This window comes from Procambarus clarkii, chromosome 10 (genome assembly GCF_040958095.1).
Source record: "Procambarus clarkii isolate CNS0578487 chromosome 10, FALCON_Pclarkii_2.0, whole genome shotgun sequence".
In the NCBI taxonomy this organism is placed as follows: domain Eukaryota; kingdom Metazoa; phylum Arthropoda; class Malacostraca; order Decapoda; family Cambaridae; genus Procambarus; species Procambarus clarkii.
The window spans coordinates 41,891,050-41,914,882 of record NC_091159.1 but is presented as its reverse complement, the minus strand read 5'-3'; the positions used below and the strand labels follow the sequence as shown (position 1 = coordinate 41,914,882).

The window sequence follows — 23,833 nt, the reverse complement described above, 5'->3', positions numbered from 1 at the left end:
CAGGACGAGCGTGTGTCTTGCTTTCCGACCGCCCCTCGCGGTCACCTATCCCTCGATAGAATTCTTGGTGACTCGGATACTTTTGATATCGTTCGCCTTATGCGTTTTTGTTCTCGTATTGGCATCCTTGGTGATATTTAGCGCCCTCTGATTATTTTGCGTATTTGATGGTGCTACATAGCCTTCCCGGTTTGGTGCCTTCTTTTGATAATTACTTACTTACTTTGGTACATGCACCAGGGCTCCAAGACCTACTCTCATATCCTTGGAATCGGGATCAAATACGTGTTTTCTCCACAAGATAAGGGTAGCTTAAGGATTAGAGATCAAGCCAAAACCAGGAAAAAACTGTAAACATTCATGAGCCACCCAAACCTCAACCCAGGAGGTAAAAGAGAACAGGGTGGAGACAAGGTGTTACTGAGGGTCCACACCAGCAAAGGGTGTTGTGGACCTTTTACTACATTTAGTAATTGGTTTCAGGGAGGAGCCCCTCTCAGTAGATCCCAGGGATAACTCCTAATGGTATCTTAGCAAAGGAGGCTTGCATTCTAAAAATGACAAAGCAGTAAACAGAAAAATATAGCCAGGGCTTACCATGGGAAAAAATGGCAGAAGAGGATCCAGGGAAGAGTGGCATTCACAGCATTCGAAAAGCTAAAGCTCAATACTGTACAAGCATGGCCGAGGGACCCCAAGCAGAGCCAGGTCAATACCAAGAAGGACCATCCAGATCAAGCCTTGAGCCCAGCAGCGGCCAGAAAACACTCAACAAGGGAGCGAGAACAAATCAATAGCCACCAGACTTGAGGATTCCATAGATACCCCTGAGCATAAAGTCCACAACCAAACTGATGCTGTTACAGTACTACAACTAGGCCACTGAAAGAGCCACCAAGAAATCCAAGACAAACTACTCCAGCTCACACCAGATATGCTGTTCTAGAATAAATGGGCACTATGTCTAGGAAATTCTTGGCAACAATCACGTAACTGAAATATTTTGACACTTTGACCTGAAGCAGTGGAGCATGTGGTCTGGAAACATCAAGAAAGGAGGCAAGGGAAAGACGAAGTACATCAACACCTGGGCACATTACCCAGGAACAGCCAGGGTCAATGCCTAGAAACAGATGGGCACACAACTCGGACAGGTAAACAGAGGTGACACGGCTCCGAGTTGGGTACACAGCCCAGACAGAGGCACACAAATGGCCTAGACAGAGGAGAGTTTACAGCCTGGACAGAGTTGAGTATACAGCCCAAAACGACAACTGAGCACATAGCCTTGAACAGCTGATCACACAGTCCAGAAATTGCCAGGGCCACAACTCCAATGCCCAGGACTGGAATTCAATTAAGATTCAAAAGTTGCACAGCACACACTGGGTAAACTATCAAAAATTGGACTTGCTTGTGATAGTGAGGTGCACACACCTGCAGTGAAAACCTGTTGCTAAAATAGCACACACTTCCAGAGGAAGTGGCACTCCAAGTAGGCCCAAGGGAGACAAATGCTCACAGTAAGCACTAGACCACATAGGAAAGCCACCCAATGTCCAACACAGGGAATGAAGATGAAAGAGTAGGGGTGTAAATTCAGCTGGGTGAACTGCATCTGCAGATGGCATCTAGTATAAGGTAAAGCCCAGCACAACCTGTGAACTGTAGCACAATAAGGAGACACAGGGCACTAAATGTCTAAGACAGAGCCCAACAGATGTCCCTTGACATCTGCTGGGATCTGATTACTACAGTATTGACAGGAATTAACTGTACATACTGTAGTATAGAGAAGCACAGTCAGGCAATGCAGGTAAACCCCATCTTCACTGGTGAGCTGTGATTTCCAACAGCTAACCATGGGAAAGAAAATGGGGCATGATTCCAAAAGAGAGGGGAACTTGATCAAACCTGGAAAATGGGCCAAAGAAAACCCCTGCTGGGGCAAGTAGATAGGCAAAAACCAGGACAGACACACACACACACATACAACCTCCCTACCCCAGAGGCTGAGAGGTAGAAGGGAATCAGGTGTTAGACATGGAAGCCACCAATCTACTACACCTTCTCAAAAGCTAACTTTCCATGACTACATTATAAAAACAAGAGGCTGGTGTCAAAACGCCAAAGGGAACAGCTGACTGCCGTAGCCAGTAGCTTGCCCAGTGCAAAATTCTGTGGGCACACGAGCTGAAGATTCAAACCGGAAACCTGGAATTTAAATAACATCAAAATCCAATCTAAAGAGGATAGCCAATACAGCTACTCTGAAAGTGTTGAAACAACAGTTGCTTGTACTTATATTTTCCGATAGATTTAATCTCTGGTTTGGGTTAATCCCCTGATTCTCAAGTTCCCAAGCCTTGAAGAGAGCACCAGATTTGGGTCCTGGCTTCTAGTAGGTTCATGTGGGTCTCAAAGCAACCAGTTCTCTCGAATAATACTCTGTATTTTGATGTCAAAATTATGTCCCCAATGGACAAAATATGATGTACTATAAATCATAGTGCTCACAAACAACCACATTTTCTATGCATTGGTATATATACAAATAAAATACCAAGTGAAATAAAAATAAGGAACCGTTTCCTTTGGAAAAAAACCCTACAAACATTAAATACACTGCAGGTATGCAGTATTCAATAGTCAATACACAAAAGACAGTATAAATCAGAGTACAACATGAAAAAATATACTATAAGCAATACAGGTTACTATAGTATGCTGTACCATAGATCTTATCCTGTACCCACGTTTACATAAGTCAACACACACATTCTGTTTACATTTAAAATCAAAATTGGACGAAAATCATAAGCCGCCTAAATGGAATATAAATCCCTAAACATATTACAGTAGGTCCTTTCACTCTAATGAACTGGACAATAAAGAATTCCTGAACAGTCCAAACAGTTTGTTCTATGCAAGTTGTTCAGTGGAACAAACAAATGTTCGTTTCAGTGATGATTGTTCACCTAAACCTAGCCATCAAGATATTGATGTGCAACCAGCCTCCTAAACTGTCAGTAATTGTAAACTGTTGTAGGGCATAAAATCTTTTAAGACTTGCATTTCTGCCTCTCCACATGTCCCTGACCGTAAATTTTCTTGGCTCACCGGGACCCTGCTAGCAACCCGTAAAATGCTTACAATCATTTTGCCTTTTTTTATTGGGTTATTAAAAAAAAAAAATCCAAGTTGTTTGTTGGGTTATAATTACAAGTTTGATGTCAAAATGTTGGCAAATGAATTCTCTAGAGTACAGATACAAAAAACCATGAATTTGAGAAATTGTGTGTGACAACAATTAATATATGAAAGTATGTCTCATGAACAAGCAGGAAGCACTGGTCGATCCACCCGTGCCCTATAGATGCTCTGTCCACACAATAATAATGATTTTTTTGTAAGTTTTTGTACTGACTGATGTAAACAGAATAGCTCAGGAACTGAAAATTAACGATTTAGCAATTGGATGATGAATTTTAGTGACATTGGAATGTTTACTGTTGGAGTACAGTACGTGTTTTAACATCATCAGAACACGAAAGTGTTTTTAATATAACATATTTTGCAAATTATATTATCAAATAAACGTATTAAAAAATTTAGATATTTAGTGTACCTTCACTTCTCCATACATTTTCCATCCAAATTATCATTCTATAAGGAAAAACTTATTTTTTTAATTTTTGGATTTTACTATTTTATACTATCCAATTTTTTGGAATTAAAACATTCACTGCCTGATGATGACGTCGATGTCATAAAACCAGAATACAATGTATGCCCATTGATGTAAACAGCGTCAATAATTTTTACAAATTTGTAGAAATTCCATTTATTGTCTGTATACTATGGGACTTGTTTTAAAATGTGCACCAACTTCTGCACATTCTCTGTATAACCCATGTGGCATCCTGACCACTCCCTGTGGACACCCACCCACATTGGAGGCTCACAGTTCTCGTGATCTCGCTTATGACAGCTGCGGCCTCCCCTAGAGTCGAAAAGTTTCCCTATACTGGTTATTTTATCTCAGGAATTTGTTGGTACCAGCTTTATAAACACTGCAAATTGAATTCTAGATAGGATCAACAGCAGAGACAATTCATGATGAAAGCATTGAAAGAAACACGTACAAGGGAAAAGTTATTGGGTTTTTGTTGAAAGTATAGAAAAGTGAGACATATGTTCTTATATGCACATATTCCTTTAGAGCATTCTATTGCGAACAATTTGATGCCAAATTGAATGACGTAGCACAAAAATTGAGGTCAGAAAGCTAAAAGAGTATAAACATTTGTTGGTGGTGGTGAGTTAACGCACACTGCTCGGCGGGTCGCCTGCTGGGGCAGCGAAAGTGTTAACAGTACTGTATTTGCATCTGGGCAGACATTAATGTATTGCCCTAGCCACTCATTAGGGGTTAAAAAAATGTAATTAAAAATGCTGCAATGCATATAAAGGTTTGGTAACTTAATAAAAATAACTTTCTCAACAAGTGATAAGTGAGGGAGGGAGGGAGGAATAATGTGAAGGACGGAGCAAGCATGGCAGTGCTCCCTCACCCACCTCACATGGCGAGTATGGAGTGAGGCAGCTACATCTACTTATGTGCTAATTAAAATTTCTGCTCGATGGAAAAATATTCCCACTTTTCTTTACCATCTTCAGCACTATGGTTGCTATTGTGAGACATCTTTTTAATAAAAATAGAAAGTACTGTATATTTTACAGTATATATAATATAATTGTATAAGTACATTTTATGTGATAACAATAATATTTACTATCTGGTTATTGAAGGCATAATACAACTGCAGCTTATCATTGTTTTAGTAATTATGAGTGTAAGCTCTACATCCATAGTGAGCTATTATATCCATATTAGCATCATTGGTATAAAATTCAGACAAAGATAGTTAAAATCAATATGATAACCACATTACCCAGTGAATGGGAAGAGGTTTTCCAGGGGATACAATGATATCCTTTATGAAATGAATAGACCTTGCTTCAAATTGTTTGTTACAGCAAGTTCATACAGTATCTCCAATAATGTATACTGCATTGCAAAATTTTGTTTGTGAAAGATAATTAGTACTATAATTGAATGTAATGAAATGCTCTTCCTGGAGGAGTCTTGGTGACTCCCTGAAGCTATCTTGCTGAGATTTCTCCATGCTAATAGTCACATCAATCGTGTTAGTTTTGCTTTGCCTACCAGGGACCAGAGCCAGAACCTGGCCCGTCACAGAGGTGCAAAGAGCGAATAACAATTCATCATCCCACCAGAAAGCCACTGATGCTTTACAAACAACTTGAGGATTCACAGAAAACAAAACCTCAAATCCGACAAACAACTGTAAATGATTCACACAGAACAAGAAAGTCAGTGAAATTACCTTGAAAGTCTTTAGTACCGATCACCTCCACCAGGCAGCATGGCCCCAGGTCGCGGTTTGCTCCCCCGACCAGAGAGTTCTAGAGCTGACGAACTGTCAAATCTGGCAGAAAGGAGGAAGTCAAGTAGCCAATAGGGCTCCTTAGCATTTCATTACATTCAATGTTGGGTTTCTGGGGAAGACCCTGGTTCCCTGAAACTAGCTACTGTAACCACAGAGAACAAAAGTGGCACTTACCAAGGAGAAGCAAAGGCAGAAGACACTAGAATAAAGAAGATAATCCAGGCCAGAAGATACAGTTCAAAGCAACACACGACTGACTGTGACCAAGAAGACTGACTAAATACCATCACCAGAACCCTGTTAGAACACTAAAACCTCTGAGCCGAAAGATCATCAGCCTAGGACATACTGGGGCCAGATTTACGAAGCAGGTACGCAAGTACTTAGGAACGTTTTTGTTCTTCCCATCTTCGTGGCGGCTACTCCCGACATAGCCGCCACGAAGGAGTAGGAGTAGACAGAGCACATTGCCTGCAGGAAGTTGAATCATCCTCAGGACATGCCACACAGCCAAGAACTCACATACCATACCAGAACCCCATCAAGCAGGTATGTTATGTGCTCAAACATACGGACCTGATCACTATACCTGGTTTGCCTGGCGAGTGCTGGTTACGAAGCCCCAAACCAGAACCAAGGTATCCGTGAATGCATTGAGCAACAAGGGGGGATTTCACCACAGAACTGAACCCCAAAAAGCCTAAAGTGGAAGCTGGCAAAGCAAGAGCTGATGAAGGGCGGCACAAAGTGTGAACTGGAAAAATTGGTCCAATGCCTGGAGCATTGTACCAGACCCTGCCCAGCAGGAAGAAAGCCACAGGGAAAGTTTAGGCTCTAGAACAACCACTTGGCCAACCTACAAGTCACTGGGGCCTATCTAACACCTGACAGCAGTGAAGCTGCAGGCATAGCATAACTGATGGAGGCAGGGAAAGAGAAGGGAACTAAGTCCCAATCAAGGCCCAACCAAGTTCATACCTGGGATGGCACTAACTGGGATTTCCACCAGTTTTTACCAGGAACTAGAACCCATCAAGATGGGAAAAACAAACCCCTGGCCAGCTGATATGTGGACTAGCTAGGGCCCTAAACCAGCCAGTCATCAAAGTGAGCCAACACACACATCCCTAAATGTCATAGCTGGAACACAATGACCCGTGCTAACGTGGTAAACACATGGGAAGCGGATGGGGGGAGGCAGATTCGAAGGGAAGAACCCTGAAGTGGCGAGCTTGATGCTTCATAACAAAACCTAGCTAGTTTCTGAACTTGTGAAGAATAGGGACATGCCTATAATCATCCTTGAAGTCCAGGGATGCTATCTAAGCTCCAGCCTGTAGTAGCAGATGAACTTGGGCCAAAGTGGTCATGCAGAAAGTATGACAGGCAGTGAAGCCATTCAATCCAAAAAGATCAAAGATGTACAACAGTAGATCTGCTTAATCCTGCTTCAGGACCAGTAAGAAATGGGACACCAACTGAAAGGACAAAGTCCCCACGGCCACACCTGGGTCCAAGCAACCCTTAACGACCTGATGCAGTGCTGCATAACACTCCTGACCCATATGGCCAGATCCCCAAGAATAGGCGAGGGACCGTCCAACTCCACCATAGACCAAGGAAAACAACTTGAAAAACCCAAGAACCAAGGGACCAGGAGCCAGCAAATGGGCTTGGTGCCTCCCCACGTCAACATCAAAGGGCAAATCCCTAAAGGGCTCATGCGTACCAAGAGCAAAGCCATCCTTCTGTGATGCAAAGTTACGATGCCGAACAGAGGAGAATCTTGCATCACAAAAGTGCAATGGTCTGAGAATCAGACCCACCTAAAGACCTACTTGACCAACAGCAGACGAGCTCTCCATCTTACCAGGGTTGCTTCTGAGTGAGGAAAGAACTCCCAAGAAAACAACAAATGATCAAGGAGGTGCAAGAGCTGCAGCAGATCAAATTTTTGCGATGACATCCTCAGGGAAGAGGAGAGGTGAGAAGGGAGGATGCAGACAAAAGGGTAAGAGACCAAGCCGAAACTAACGAATGGGCCAACATGGCTTGTCGACATATGAGATGGGCCGAATACAATACCTCCACAGCCTCCTGAAGGAGAAGGGTGTGCATCTTGGATTAGCTGCCAAGGCTGGAACCACAGGCCTAAAGGCCTCCACACCTGGAGCAGAACCTAACAACACCATGTTCTCACAGAGTTGTTCCAAATCCCTCTATGAAGTCCTAAACATGCAAGACCTAAGTATAAATGTGCCCTGTGGTTCTCTGCATTAAGGGTTCCAAACAGTGCAGGCAGTGGAGTGGAGTGGAGACTGACAGCTGGGTGGACAGTGCTTCGGATTCGTAGTCCTGAGGTTCCGGGTTCGATCCCCGGTGGAGGCGGAGACAAATGGGCAAAATATTTCTTTCACCCTGATGCCCCTGTTACCTAGCAGTAAATAGGTACCTAGGAGTTAGACAGCTGCTATGCGCTGCTTCCTGGGGGAGGAGGCCTGGTCGAGGACCAGGCCGCGGGGACACTAAGCCCCGAAATCATCTCAAGATAACCTCAAGGCAGCTGCACATGTAGAGCTGGCACTTGCCCATATCCTCGGGAAGTGCCGGAGCAAACAGGCAGCTGTGCTTGAGAGGAGTTTAAGAAGCACCGCCCAGGAACACTTTGAAGACAGAACTTGCCTCCTGCTAATCAAGCGCTCAGGTCTGACAGACCTCTAACACCTACCAAGCCTTCAAGGAAGAGAGGGTGTGGTCAGTCAGAAAGGATGAATCCAAGACTTCATACTGCATCCAATAAGCCAAGACAGACAATACTTAAAATGACCAAGTCCATCAGGGGAGAGAGAGAGAGAAAAAAAGAGGTTCAAGTTCTGCAGGGAGGTACTGAAACAAGTTCATGCGAACTACCAAAGATGTAACACAGAAAAATAGAAACCTCCAGAAGAAAGAAAACTGAGGCACCAAATGAGATCTAGAAATGAAAAGGGGAAGCAGCCGAGCAATCATACTCATACACAGATGAAGGATAAGAAAGATTATCCCCACGAAGCACAAAACCCTCCACAGTGGAGAACTATGTACACAAATGGTTGACGGGCACCAATGGGCCATCCTTGGGCTCTCCCCCTCAGTCCCAGCAGTCTGCCACAAAGGCTCCAGGGCAGAGCCAAAGTCCTCACCTAATGCCTACAAAGGAAAGTGTCCTTCCAAAGAGAAGAGGATGAAACCACCCCAAAGAAGTCTGAACTACACCCTGAGCTGAACTCTGACTCCATAACTCTCAGATATTTCAGAGCTGGAACTACACCTGCAGGGAAAAGAACAAGATGCACAGACTTAGTACAGATGGAGGTCAACACCTCCAATGCCACGCCTCTAAACACCATAAGGGGCCAATGCTGGGGCATCCAGATAATCAATATATCACAAATGCATAATCCGAGCAAACACAGCTTGCAAAGTGGCAGATGCCTGTAAGGGCAGTGACCCAGAGAGAACACACCAGGCAGAAGGAATGATCACCCTTCAAGTTCGCACTCGGCTAAGCATGGGCTTGATGGGACGATCTATAATAGACCATGCCCGAGATTCACAAGGGAATTGCCAGGGCCTGAAGACAGTTAACCAAGCAGAAGCCTCAGGCACTGTGACTGCTTGCCAGAAGAACACACATTAAATGCAGCCAAAACAGGCAGGCCACAAATGGCAACTGCAGCATGCCACATTGAAAACACATAAACCCCAGTATGCCCAACACAACCAAAAGAATGTCCCATCCAAGGGTCCAAACAGAGGAATCAAAGATTCGTAATTACCCCTAGGTGGGGATTCCTTCCCCTACGCAAGGAATCTCCACCCCGGCAGCCTGGCCTCTCTGGAGTGAACTTCCAAACACACAAGAAAAAATAACACTGCAAGGGCAGTTAGTGGACACCCAGGGAAGAAAACCCTCAGCACATGTAACCTAAAATGGAATGAAAACCAAACTCTCACAACAAGCCAGACAGAAAATATGCACGAGAAGGTAACACTAAAATTAGGAACTCAAAAACAAGCAAATGGTTCCCCGCAGAATGAACAAACTCCACATAAGGATGGCATGGAGCTGGAAATGGCAGGGCTTGTCCATGATTTGTGGACTTGAGCACTACAGGTGGAACTTTCCACTTTAACATTAGCAATAGAACTGGGTAATGAGGGGAAACTAGCTGCAGGCTGGAACCAGACTGCCTGGTGGTTGTGATCTGTACCAAAGAAGTTTTGAGCTAATTTTAGTAAATTCCTTGCTCTATGTGAATAATTTGCAGTGTTATCAGGTAGTTTCATGGCTTCGTTTTTTTGTGAACCCTCCAGTTGCCTGTAAGTTTCACTGCCTTTCTGGAGGCTGGACTGGTGAGGTGAAAGATTGTCACCCACTTCCTGCACCTCTGTGAGGGACACTAGGTTCTGTTTCTATCTCTGGTAGGTCAAACACAACTTCTGCAATTTATATGACTTTTAGCATGGATAAATCTCAGCAAGATAGATTCAGGGAGCCACCATGGGGAGCCACCAAGAATAATGATTTAAGTGCAGTTACCAACTAGATTCTGCTCATTAAACAAAGCCAAACAACAGGTTCTCAGGAGCTTCTAATGGATTGTAACTTTTGAAGTCCCAGTTTTGCTGCTGCTATCTTTGCTGTTCTATAATTTTTCGCTCTACCGAAAAGAGGTGGTAAATCGTCAATCTGTTTGGATGAAATAATACAAACATTACATAAAGACAACAAAATGAATGCTTGCATTTCTAGTCAACTGGAAGACTGCTTTTGGCTGGTAATTAAGAAGTAAACCAATAACAAATAAATAATATGAAATTAGAGCAAGGATATAAATGTAAGTTGCTTAAATGTTATTATAGAGAAAGCAATTACCATAATATACATAATAATCACAAGAAAACATCAGGCCAGGAAGAGTATTTAGCACTGTATCAAGAATATTAAACAGTTCCTACATTTAAGCATTTAGTATGCGAATGCAAGAATAAATGGACATAGATAAGCAATGTCAACGGTATCACATACATGGAGGATTTTATCAAGGGACATACGAGTCGAAGAAATATTTTGAAAGCAAGATTTATGATTATCCTGAAAATTTAGACATTTCATGAGGTGACTGTTGTTGGACAACGTAGTTATAACACAAAGAAGCAGATCTTCATTTATTGGGTGCCTAGAAGTTAACTCTGTGTGGTCAATATGCAACCTAGCCAAAGATGTTTCACAATTCTTTGTATGGTGGCAGGAAAAAGGCCACGAGGATTGATCACATTTATTAGAATGCAATTTGCTATCCATAACAACCAGCAGTGAGTGTAATGAAATGTGTCTTCCTGGAAGAGCCCCAGTACTCCCTGAAGCCAACTCTTTGTGACAGTTTTCCATACACATCACAACATCACATCAGTCCTAGGAGTTGGCCTATTGGCCTACCGAGGACCTAGAATCAGAACCTGGCCCCCAAAGAGGCAAAGAGAGCAGGGGATTGTTACAATCACCTCTCACACCCTGGAATCAGAATGATAAACTGATAATCATAAATGCCTACAGCCCACCAGCAAGCAACACCTCATAATGATCATGAGAGAGATTATAGTAAAAGCAGAAAAAGATAAATCACGATTGTTGGTACTGGAGGCTTCAACTTGAAAGCAATAGACTGAGAGGCCTATGAAGCAAGAACAGAGGATTTGGACAGGCAAATTTGTAAATCTCATTCTGGAGACATTCATGTATTAACATGTCTAGCAGGCCATAAAAATGAGGGAAGTGTATGTTCTGTCAATACTGGATCTAATATTCACCATAAAAGAAGAAGATATTTGACATCCAGTACCTTCCTTCCTTAGGAAAGAGTAATCATGTCCTGTTTGAAGTTAAATATGCTTTGCAATATAATCTAGAAGAGAATGGGGACATTGAAACAGTTGATAAACTCGATATCAAGAGAGGACACTATGGGGAACTAAGAAAATTCTTTAATGAGTTTAATTGGATAGACTTGTAGCTAGGCAACTAAGTAAATGAGATGAATGCTAAATTTTCCAAAATAAACGATGAAGGCACACAAACATTCATACTAACAAAGATGCAGGACCAGAAAACTGGACTGGTTCAACAGAAATTGTGAGAGAGCCAGAGAGGAAAAGACAAGAAAATGGGTTTAATATCGGAAGTGGCCTAACCCACAAACATACCAGCACTATAAGCAAACAAGAAACAATTATACAGCAGTGAGAAGAGAGGCAGATTGGAACTTTGAGAAAGGTATAGTGGACAAATGTAAAACATATCCAGGCTTTTTCTATAAATACATTAAAAGTGAGCTGCATGCAAAGGATAAAATCCAGAGATTGGGAACAGGGAACAGGACTACTGAGAATAAAAAAAGAAATGTGTGAACAAATCTGAATGTGTGGAAAAAAAAATTTAAATGAACAGTTCAAAGTATATTTGAACAAAAATGAGGGTTTCAGAGAGATCATAGAATTAATATATGAATAAAGGTATCTCAAGACAAAGTGGAAAAATTACTCATGGGGATAGGAAGAAATAAAGCAGTTGGACCTGATGGAGTTTCACCTTGGGTGCTGCGAGAATGTGTAGCCGAGCTGAGCATTCCACTCCAATTAATATTCCAGACATCCTTGTGCACAGGAATTTTAGGAAATATATGGAAAATGGCAAACACAGTACCAATTTATAAAAATAGAAGTCGAGAGGAACCTCTAAATTATAGACCCGTATCATTAACAAGCGTAGTAGTCAAAACACTAGAAAAAATAGTTAAAGCCAAATGGGTTGAACACCTAGACAGTAATGACATAATAATGGACAAACAGTATGTTTTTCGAACAGGAAGATCCTGTGTAACAAATCTACTTAGTTTTATGATAGAGCTACAGAGATACTACAGGAAAGAGGTGGTTGGGCTGACTGTATCTGGACCTAAAATCCAGCATTGAATGAATGAAACACCATTTTGTGGGTGAGACCCGGAGGCTCCCCGGAGCTATTTGAGCTGATATGAATGTATTAGGCCCTCGCATCAGTCAAGCAAATGGAGTTCTAGGCCTACCGGGGATCACGAGCCAGAACCTGGCCCACTCAGAGAGCTATGAGGAACAATGGCCTATAGAAACCCTCGTGTGGTTGGAAGTATTTTAAGTCTGCAATCAACCAGGTCAGGCACCCAGAAATGTATGCACTCCAAAACAAACCCTATCTGGTTAAAATATTGCTACTGAAAGCCGAACTGTTGGATAGAACTAACCCAAACGAAAAACGAGCAATTGAGCATGAATTCACAACCGTCACTGCACCGCTGTCTGCACAGCTCCCCCCTCTCCACAAAAGGGGGAAGGGGGAACCCCAGACCCCAGTGCCACCTATCCACTCTTCAGTTCTGAGGCAGGATGTCCAAAAAAAAACTGTGAAAACTGCTGACTGGAGGGAGGGAGGGAGGGTCGCTGGAAAGCCTCTGGGTCTCACCCAGAAAATGGTGTTTCATTACATTCAACACTGTTTTTCTGGGGGGAGCCCCGTCAGCTCCCGGGATCTTTACCAGGCTGATATGCTAATGTCAGACTTTGGCATCAGTCATGTGTATGGAGTTCTAGGGCCTACCGGGGACCACAGCCAGAACTTGACCCCCTTCAGAGAGGCAAGGGGAGCAATGTATAGAAAACCCCCGTGTGGTTGGAAGCATTCTATGTCTGCCATCAACCGGGTCAAGCATCCAGAAAGGTAAGCATTCCAAAACAAACCCCTATTCTGGTTAAAATTGCTACCAAAAGCCGAACTAGTGGATATAACTCCCCAACAGAAAACAAGCAAACTAGTATGACGTCATACGTCACTGCGCCGCTGTCTGCGCAGCTCCCCCCTCCCCGGGAGGGGGAAGGGGGAGCCCCAGACCTTCCACGCCGGCTATCCACCCATCAGTTCTTCGGCTGATGCTATAGGCACCGGTTGTGTGCTCCGGCTCCAGTAGTTGTTTCAGCACTATACCTAGAGTGTGGTGTCTGTCTTCTAGGTGGTGCATGAGCCGGGAGTGAGTCTCCAGTACTCGGGCTGCATGCGCCGAGGGTTTCCTTTCCTTAGGTGCCCTGTAAGTACTGCCCTTGAGGCTTGGAGCCACCTTCCACAAGTTCCTTGGGTTCTGCCCCTGCTAGGCCGTTTACTGCTTGGTTTTCGGCCGCTCTTTGTGTGCTCAGGTGTTCTCTCTCCCTTGTTCGCCTTAGGGTAAGGGGCAGTTTTGCACTGGTGGGGCGCAGGGTACTGTGCAACTTGTCTCCGCCAATCATGGCGGCCGGCTCTGTTCCGCTTGGGTACGCTGTCCTCTTGCGGGGTTTTCGTTTTCTTTTTCTTTTTTCTACCTGGTGGGGAGTCTGCCTTCGTTCTTCCCCCTTGTGTCCCTTGTGTTCTGAGTATTTTTCTGGTGGTTCCCCGTGAGTGTACACATCCCGGGTGTTCAGCTCTTAGAAAGTTGTTTGGTAGCTTTGGGCGCCGGTTAGCAGTACCCTGCCTGGGATTACCTGAGCGCGAGTCCTCTTATAGTAAACGCTCGGGACCCTGGGAAACCCCTGGGGGCGCGCGGGTCTGATGGATGTGACCCCAGAGTCTCCCATCACTTTCGGCGAGTTTGAGAGTTGCTCTCACCCCTTGTCTCAGGGTGACTCTGTTTTGCCTCCGTCTCCTACCTTTGGGGTCGGTGACACCTTCGACCCGGAGTCCTGCGGGTTTTGTTGCTCGGTTACCCAGTTATGCTGACTAAGCGGGTGCGGGCAGCAGGGGCGTTGCGCTTTGAGGCTTGGTGGTGGCAACGCTCTCGTTTGTTTGCTCCCCGGGAGTCCCGGGGCTGCCCCATTTTTGGTTCGTGTTGGGACTTGGGGGTGCTGGTTGCTTAGGTTCTTTCCACGCCCCTTTGGTTTACCCCTGGATCCCCCCCTTCCTGCCTACATCCGGTTCCTTACCATCTGTGGGTTCGGGGTGGGGTTTGATGGTTTTGAGACTCGGGCAGTCTTGGGGAATTCCCCTTCCGGGGTAGTGACGGGGGCATTTGAGCCTGTTCCTCCAGCTGTGTTGTAAGAGTCTGCCAGTGGGCTCCCTTCCTTAGTATTTTCGCGGCTGCCCCGATTTTCTGGTACGGCCGGGGCTTTGGGGGACGGCTCGGCCCCGAGGCCTGTCGTGTAGGTTCCCGGGGCTGGGGAGGGGCTGACTTGGGGCCCTTGGCCCCGTAGGACCCCGTGGGGGGTTGTTACGACCCTGGGTTCCTTAGTGGAAACCAGAGGTCAAATTGAGCTCGGTATAATTTACTTTACATTATTTAATGCGCTTGCTGATGCGTGGTTGTCCTATCTTCCTTGCCAGACGTAGGACGAATCTTGTTCACACAGAGCATTCAGACTCTTGAGCTTCTTGTGGATTAAGTATAAGTGAAGTAATTATTAACTACCCTTAGAACGAGTAAAGTAAACAATATTGTACTCCGGTGAAGATTTGTAATGTGTATAAGCTGCACGATCAATTAGGCTCTTCCCGGCACCACAACAACTCGGGAGCTCGGCGGCTGGACGTTTTGCTTTCTTCTCTGAACGGCTGTGATTGAGTCAACACCTCTCCTGTGTTGCTCTGTATCTCTCTCCTCTTCCTCCTTCTCTTCCCTTACCTTATCCTGTGTCTAGTTTACAAAGCTAAGTATAGTGCTGCATTTTCGTTTTCTGGCATAAGTGTGTAGATATTGTGTAGTATAAGCCAGTGTTTTGGGTACCCTGAAGTGTTGTGTTGTGTTGTGTTAGGGTACACCACATGGGCTCACTGCCTCAAGCTTCAAGTTCTTCACCAGTAGACTTTATCCTAGCTTGTCCTAATTGTAAAACTTTGTATCCTGCCTATGTGGACCAAGGCTTTTAACGTAAGATAGTGTGGTAAAGTAATTATTGTTATTGTTATTTAATGTATATGGGGGTTGTTAAGAGGGTTTAATAAATAAGTTAGTTTTTGAGGTGTAGCCATTACTCCTGTTGTAGTGACATAGTTGATTGTATCCCAGACGACAGATCTGTTCTAAAACCTTAAAAGTATAAACAGGAACCTATGTTCCTTGGGGGCCGGGCCTAATTGTGTCACTACCCTGTTACACCTTGATTCTAACTGCTGACCCTTTCCATAATACTAGATCCTCCATAGCAGCCCATAAACTTATAACGGGGTTTTTCTCCCCCTCTAGGTGGGGCTTGTGGTTACGCAGAGTGGGGTTTGTCCTCCCCACTCGCCGTACGTGTTGTTGGGCATCTGCCCCTCTCCGAGCTCGGTTCCTTGGACTTTGAGTCGGTTGGTTCCGTCCTGTGGGTGGATGCCCCCCCCCCTTTTTTGGGACGGTGTCTTCGTCATGTTTCCCCGTTCTTGGGGTTCTACGTGACTTCTGGTCTCGGGTGCGACTGTGCTTTTGTGTGCCTTTGGGACTGGTGTTTGCTTCTGTGTTCTCGAGGGTTTGGGAAGGTTATCGCTACTTCCCGTATTATTGGAACGTCTGTATTGGGCTACTTGTAGCCCGGTTGGGCTGCTCGTGGCCCGGTTGGGTTCCCTTTGGGCTCTTTGAATTCGCTTTGTTGGCCGGTTTTGTTGTTACTGCTTCCTCTTTTGGCTACTTTTCTAGTGCAGTAGTCCTGGTTGGCGCCTTCCCGCAGAGCAGGTTGTGCATTTCAGCCAGCGTGTCATGCGTATGCGCCGTGGAGTTTTTTGGTCTGGGCGGTGTGTTTTAGTACTAGTCGTAGGCGGGATTGCAGCCGCAACAACGCCGCAAGAGGGAGAGACAAGGAAGCGGTCCGAGAGTCCCACACAAGACCCAGCCAGATCCGAAACTGAGACGGAACCAAATGGGAATTCCTCCAGTTCACCAAGAACCAGAACCTGGCGAGCTAGGAAAGAACCAAATACCTGGCAAGCAGATGCATGGATTGGATGTGAGCCCACACCAGCCAATCGTCGAGGAAAGCCAGAACCCGAACCCCTAACAGAAGCAAACGGGTCACCACGACCCAGGTAAGGCGTGTGAACATGTGAGATGCCAGATTCACACCGAAATCAAGGCAACAAAAGTGGTAAGCCTGTCGCCCCACGACAAAGTTGAGCCAGTCCCTGAACCCCGTATGATTCAGGACATGCCAATACGAGTCACAGAGGTCCAGAGACACCATCCAGGCACCCGGAGCCAAAAGTAGCCAGACCTGAGACAGAGTGGTCATCCAAAAGGAGGGCAAAAGACCCAGGGGTTCAGATGGGACAAGTCCAGTATGAATCGCAGATTCGCACAGTACCGTTTCGGAACTGAAAACAGGCGGGTAACCCACCTGAGGGATGCTGTCGTTTCGACCACGCCCAAGGCGAACCAACTCCAGGATGACCTGATGGAGTGCAGGAGAAGAAGCCTGCCTGCCAGCCCCGATTCCCCCCAAAGGAGGAGGAACGACCGAACGCCACCACAGGCTGAAGGAAACGACCCGAAATGCCCACAAATTGTGGAACCAGGCGAGAGCAAACAGTGCAAGTCTCCCACCTATTGCCCCATCAACAGGGCGAACTGCGAAAGGGTTGACGACCCCTACGACGTGTACAAGCATGGGGGCCTAGCGGAGGACCACCAATACAATAAAAGGTGGATGAACCAAGGGGGCAGACCCCCACCAGGCAAAGCAAACAAAAATAAAATTTAAACCCCTCAAAAGCACAACGTCCCCAGGAAGAACAGAACCTGCTGCTGGAAATAATGGGAGACAAGCTGCACAATACCTCATGCCCCTACCAACAACGATACCATTTCCTACCCTAGACCAAACAGTGATAACAAAAACCCCAGCTAGCCCTAAAAGGGGCAATTGCCGAGCAGAAAAAGACCCTTATGGAAGTGGTTCCCGAACGCCCTGTAGAAAAGAGCCCCAAGATGCAAGGGCAGTACTTACAGGGTACTTAGTGCATGGAGCCTAGGTACTGATGAGTTACTCCTGCCCTGCACATCACATACAGCAGAAAGACACCACAAGGCACAGAACTGCTAGGTGTCCAGAGGCCAGAGTCGACGACCGCCACAGTACATATCAGCCGAGGAACTGTGGCTGTAGCGGCCGGCGCAGGGAGACCTGGGCGCCCCTTCCACCTCCTAGGGGTAAATAGGGGGTGGGAGCTGTGCGGACGTAGAAGCCGCAAAAGTGTTAGTGACGTTTGCTTGTTTTAGTTTGGGAGTTTTGCCTATCTGTTGGGGTTTTAGTAGCCTTTTTTACCATGAGGGGGTTTGTTTTGTTACACCAACAGTTCTAGGTGCCAGACCCCAGTCGATGGCAGACATGGAATGCTTCCAAATATATGAGGGTTTCAATAGGCCATTGCTCCTCGTTCCTCTCTGAGAGGGGGCCAGGTTCTGGCTTGTGGTCCCGGTAGGCAAGAGCTCCAATCGACTGATGCCACGGTCTAATACATACTAGTACATACATATCAGCCCGGTAAGCTCCGGAGAGCCATAGGGACTCTCCAAATATTTTTATTAACATCATTATTATATATTAAAGTCAATACTTCCATTAGTGATCAAAATATTATGTAACACACTGTACACTTACCTGCACACAGTACTTAGCAAAGTCGTCATTTTCGAGACGAGGAACTTTTTCAAATTTAACTTTCCCTGGAGCACTCTCATACAGCTCGCGCACGTAATTCAAAGGGATGCTTGTGAGGGACTTCTCCATTATATCTCCCATAAGTACTTTTATTACCTCCCAGGTTTTCTGTGGACAAACAATATGGAAGTAAATACAATATACAGTGGAACCTCGAATAACGAATTTAATCCGTTCCAGCGCTGTGAACGTCATGTGAAACGGACGTCATACAAAACGAATGTCCCCATTGACAATAATGGGGGACATATTAATCCGTTCTACCATCGAAAAAGATCAATATGATATTCGATGTTTTAAATAATAGAGCAGCCTACCTCACATACACTGAACAAACGTTTATGACATTTTTCTTTCTTCAAATTTGCTCAATATATTTTTTTAATGTCTTATAGCAAAAGATTCGTTCGGTGTTCAGCAGGTAGGCTGCTCCATGTTTCTTAAATAAAAATTTTTTTTTTTTTTTTTTTCTTTTTTTTAAACAGAACAAATGTCAAAAAGGTTCGTTCGGTGGTCGGCATGTAGCTGCTCCATGTTTCTTAAAAAAAAAAAAAAACAGCGTTGAATGTAATGAAACGCCATTTTCTGGGCGAGTCCCGGAAGCTCCCTGGAACTTACTAGGCTGATATGCTAATGTCAGACTTTGGCATCAGTCATGTGTATGGAGTTCTTATGGGCCTACCGGGGACCATGAGCCAGAACCTGGCCCCCTCTAGAGAGGCAAGGGGAGCAATGGCCTATAGAAACCCCTGTGTAATTGGAAGCATTTTATGTCTGCTATGGACCGGGTTAGGCACCCAGAAAGGTAGGCGTCCCAAAACAAACCCCTATTCTGGTGAAAATTGCAACCAAAAGCCAAACAAGTGGATAGAACTCCCCCAAACAAAAACGAGCAAACTAGTATGACGTCATCCGTCGTCGCAGTCCCCCCCTCTCCAGGAGGGGGGAAGGGGCAGCCCCAGACCTACCGCACCGGTGTTCCACACCCCAGTTCTGAGGCTGGAAGTAAAAAACACGCAAAAAACTACTGACCAGAGCGAGGGAGGGATGTTGGGGAACCTCCGGGACTCACCCAGAAAATGGGGTTTCATTACATTCAATGCTGGTTTTCTGGGGGAGCCCCTACGGCTCCCCGGAGCTAACTACCCACAGAGGAAAAGAATAGAGACTTACCCGGGAGGTGGTAGCTGCTCACTCCTCAACCCGAAGTAGAGACAACTGGCTGCATCCGCTGACCCAAAGCGACACAGACCCGACTGGGCCCAGGAACGTTTAAAAGGTAACAAGCAGCCAGGACCCTGTTCGACCGCCAAAATCCCCGCGGCCGAATGTCACCCCAGGACATACTGTAACCCCGCGATAATCCGGGGTTCGAACATCCGGAAAATGCCCTTATACGGCCAAAATCGTGACCGGATAAAGTTATCACAATATCCGGCCAAAATGGCCACAGGAACCGGATAAAAGCTGGTTTGGCCGGATAAAAATTCGGCCGTACTAATCCCATCTGCCTGTGGCTCTAGACACATGGTGGAGTAAGGGGTGGGGTGGGTGGGTGGTGTCGGGAGGGTGGGAGGGGAGCGTCAGGAGGGGACCACCTGGGTACAGGAATTACCATTAATTTTAGAACAATTAATCATAGCCAAAAACAAATGAAATACGTACTAGTAATTATTTAATAACAATTAAATAAGTTTCCTAAAAGCAATGTGCATAGACTGAAGTTTCCTTAAAAAATATTGCGAGTGTTTTTCCTCCTGGCGGCCTACGTAACGTGCTATAGCTGCCCCAAGTGGACCCGTCCAACACATTTTCGTTGTTGTTAACCAGAATAGGGGTTTGTTTTGGGGTGCTTACCTTTCTGGATGCCTGTCCCAGTGAATGGCAGAAAGAGAATGCTCCAAATCACATGTGCATTTCTATAAGCCATTGCTCCTCGTGCCTCTCTGAGAGGGTCAGGTTCTGGCTCGTGGTTCCCTGGTAGGCCCAGAACTCCACCCACATCGACTGATGCAGAAGTTAGGGATATTCATATCAGTATGGATAGCTCTAGAGAGCCATAGGGGCTCCCCCCCAAAAAAGCACAGAAACTACTGCACAGCTCAACAAACCCCTGAATACCCCACCCCAACCCTGAGCCTCACAGACAAGTCACAGAACAATGCAGTATATGGGGCAAGGACTTTTCCAAAAGAGGTCAGCAATCTCAGGGACAGATACGCAAACCCAACATGGAAGGTAACCCTGGAAATGCGTGATCACAGTGAGACTGTTAAGAGGACATAATTTCTTTGACAGGAAACATGAAACTCGTGTGACGTCATGCTTGCTTGCTCGTTTTCATTTGGTTTTCATAGAATTCCCCCCCGAGAAAACAAAAGTCAGTAAAGCATGACATTCAAATTATACCTAGTTCATTTCTTTGGCAATTCTTACAATGTTAATCAACTAACCTCGAGAGATCTCGCACTGTCAAGATACACAGCTCCAATGATGGCTTCAACAAGATCACCTAATGCTTTAGGCACATCAACATCCTGCAATAAATAAAACACAGTTAATAACTGCAATATTTCAATAATTTATTCAATATGTTTAGCAATAATAACTATCTAAGAGTTTTTTTTTTTTAGTTTTTTCCATGGTAAAGTTAATGCTTATGGTGTGGCAATTCCATTTAAGAATGGAAGTGACTAAGCTTTTGGGAACACATCAGGACTATGACTCACAAAGACTTACTGACGACCAGGATTCTGGCCTTCTCAAAGAGGCAAAGGAAAGCCTAGTGATCAGAGATCACTATAGTACCAAAATTCTACCAGATCAAATTAGTGCTCCAAAACAAATACTAATAACTGTTTCGACCATTTTCAAGATAACAATAAAAACAATTGTTACTGCAGTGAAATTAATGCTGAAATACACTTGCCCACTACAACCCAGGCAACCAAAAGTCACAGCCTGCAGGCCGGCTTATTCACGAACCACCCCAAGAGACAACCTGCCCACTGTATTATTGAGTAAGAAAATTAGACAGCTGCAACTGTTAAATAGTCACATCAAATAGTGTCCCTATTCCAATGCTATTTACCTATCAAGAAATATCATCTCAGTTCACATCTTGGAATACTAATATCATTACCTCTCCATCCACCTCGTCTGCTTCCGTATTCAGAGTATCTTCCATGTAGGAGTCTTCACAAATTTTCAGGAACTTATCAATAGAAGCCTCTAGTTTGGGTGCCAGGTAAAGTAAATGTTTGTGAAGCTTCTTGTCTATAGCAACTCTGGCCAGAGTTTCATTCTTGACATAATGTGATCTGCAATGAAATTAGTACATATATAACCTCACAACCTAAATGATAAAACTCAAGAAATAATAATAAATTTTACATGTGTATTGTAGATCTTAATATTTAGATGCAAATTTTACATGTGTATTGTAGATCTTAACACTTTCGCGCTCTCCGCAAAGGTCACTCAGCCAACCGAATGTGCGCGCTGCGTTTTTATCGCTTAAGCATAAAAACAAAAATGTGTATACTCTTTTTACTCTTCTGACCTTAGTTCTCATGCTACGTATTTCATTTTGGTACCAACGTGTTCGCAATAAAATTCTCTAGAAGAACATTAGTAAAATAAGTCACGAAACATATAGGGATACCAGCACCAAATAAATAACTACGTAGATGACTCGCCGTGAGCGCCCATCAGCAACAAAATGTTTTTACTCTTGGGATTGTAATCACCTCCACACTTGTTCTACAGCGTTAATTTTGGTATCAATGGACTCGCAATGAAATTCCCAACACGGTGATATGAATATAAGCGTAGAATAATGATGCAGCCCGCCCGCAAGAGTGTGGGAAGTGGTGAAATTGTTACCCGGTATCGGTGACGGGACGACGCATGGCGCTTTGAAAGTTTATACTTATTTCACTCTCATGACATTAATTTTCTATGTACGTCATTCATTTTTATGTCAATGTGTTCGCAATAGAATGTTCTATGTGCCCATAGGTAAAAAATATCAACAAAGCGTAAGTTAGAATAGCGACAAATATAAAACAACGCTGGAACATATCAGTGAGCGTCAAACACACACGAAATATTTTTACTTTTGTTATGTTTGTCAAGATTATACTTGTTGCACACAGTTATTTTTGGTTGTATATTGATCGGAATAAAATTCCCTAAACAGACATATGCATATAATACATGATATGGGGGAAGAATTACCAGTATAAACGGCTAAAGTCACCCACTTGCAACCCGTTTGGGACAAAATACCATTTGATCGAAGTTATCCACACCTTTCATGAACTTATTGTACCATGCAGCCTAGTGGTGAGAAAGAGAGCCTCATAGCGCGCAGCTTGAAACAAACCCAAAGTAAATCGGATAAAAATTGAATTTTATACAAATATTTCAAAAGTAGACATAACTTTATGTCCACGATGCGTTTACGTTAGACGAAACCGAACGCGCCGGCGCGTCCAGATAGCGCGAAAGTGTTAATATTTAGAGGCAAATAAAGTAATAATAATTGTCATTATAAAGTTGAACAACATAAAGGAAAATGGAGTCAAATCACCACAGAATGAAACCCTGACTAAAAATTAACCTGGAGAATGAGAAGTTAAACATTTGAAAATTATTATTATCGTATTGAAATTTTCATGAACTTACAAAATGCCAATTTGTTACTTACTGAAGATGATACAGTGGACCAGTTCAGGGGTGGCAAACCTAATTGTGAGTGGGTGCCCAAATTGGCAATAATCTTCCAAAAACTTATCTCAGGTGTCCATTGCAATTTTGAGCCATATTATAATTAATATTATTATATTTGTATTTTTCCAGTTTTTAGGGAGAAAGAGAACAAAATGTTTGAAAGCATTCTTAACCCTTAAATGGTGCAATACATATATGTATGGACATGGAACACAAGTTTCTCAAACTTGATCAAACACTTTCAAATATTTTCTGCATAATCTACTAGCAAATGCTCCAACTTTGTCTAAATGATCACCAACTTAACTTGAAAAAACAAGAAAATCAAAAATAATTCTAAATTGAGTATTGAAACTTCAGATTTTGAAATCAGCTGGAAAAATATAAAATATCACCAATTGTTCATTTGGTGTTATTATGCTCTCAGAGAATAATAACATAATATAGCATAATAGAGACTGGCACTATTAAGCCACTTGATCACCATACAAATGGTGATAAACTCGAGTCAAAAATACCAAACGCGAAGACTCGAGGAGAGGAGCGAACCAGTCTTGTAACGGACCAGGCCGATCTTCTGAAAAGAGAGCCTCATAGGAGCTGCAGAAAAACCTTCGGGTTGGGACAACGGGCAGGCAGTGCCTGAAACCACAGCTGGGCTGGCCACCATGGGGCCACGAGGACAACTCGCCCCTGGTACGTCTCCAAGCGAGTCAGGACCCGGAGCAACAGCTGAACCGGAAGAAGGAGCTACAGGAACCCTCACGTTGACCAGATCTGCCGAAAGGCGTCAAACACAACAGCCTCGCGTTTAGGAAAGGGCACCACATACAGTATACTGGAAGACGCCTCGACCACGCCGACACGAAGAGGTCCACCTCTGGGTGCCCGGATGTCTG

General features: G+C 44.4%; 1 protein-coding gene across 2 annotated transcripts in view; it reads right to left on the bottom strand.

Annotated features, from left to right (window-relative positions):
- Positions 1-2,431: 2,431 nt before the first annotated feature.
- Positions 2,432-23,833, bottom strand: part of LOC123773731 (endoribonuclease Dicer) — a 143,958-nt gene continuing 122,556 nt past the window's right edge. The window contains exons 11-14 of one of the 2 annotated variants that reach the window (XM_069321917.1): positions 21,343-21,520; positions 20,654-20,737; positions 18,141-18,308; positions 2,432-10,206 (exon numbers count right to left, since the gene is read on the bottom strand). In XM_069321917.1, the coding sequence (XP_069178018.1) occupies positions 10,099-10,206; positions 18,141-18,308; positions 20,654-20,737; positions 21,343-21,520 (538 nt within the window). In that variant the 3' untranslated portion in view covers positions 2,432-10,098. The remainder of the gene's footprint in view (positions 10,207-18,140; positions 18,309-20,653; positions 20,738-21,342; positions 21,521-23,833) is intronic. The other variant, XM_069321918.1, reaches the window with a different exon arrangement.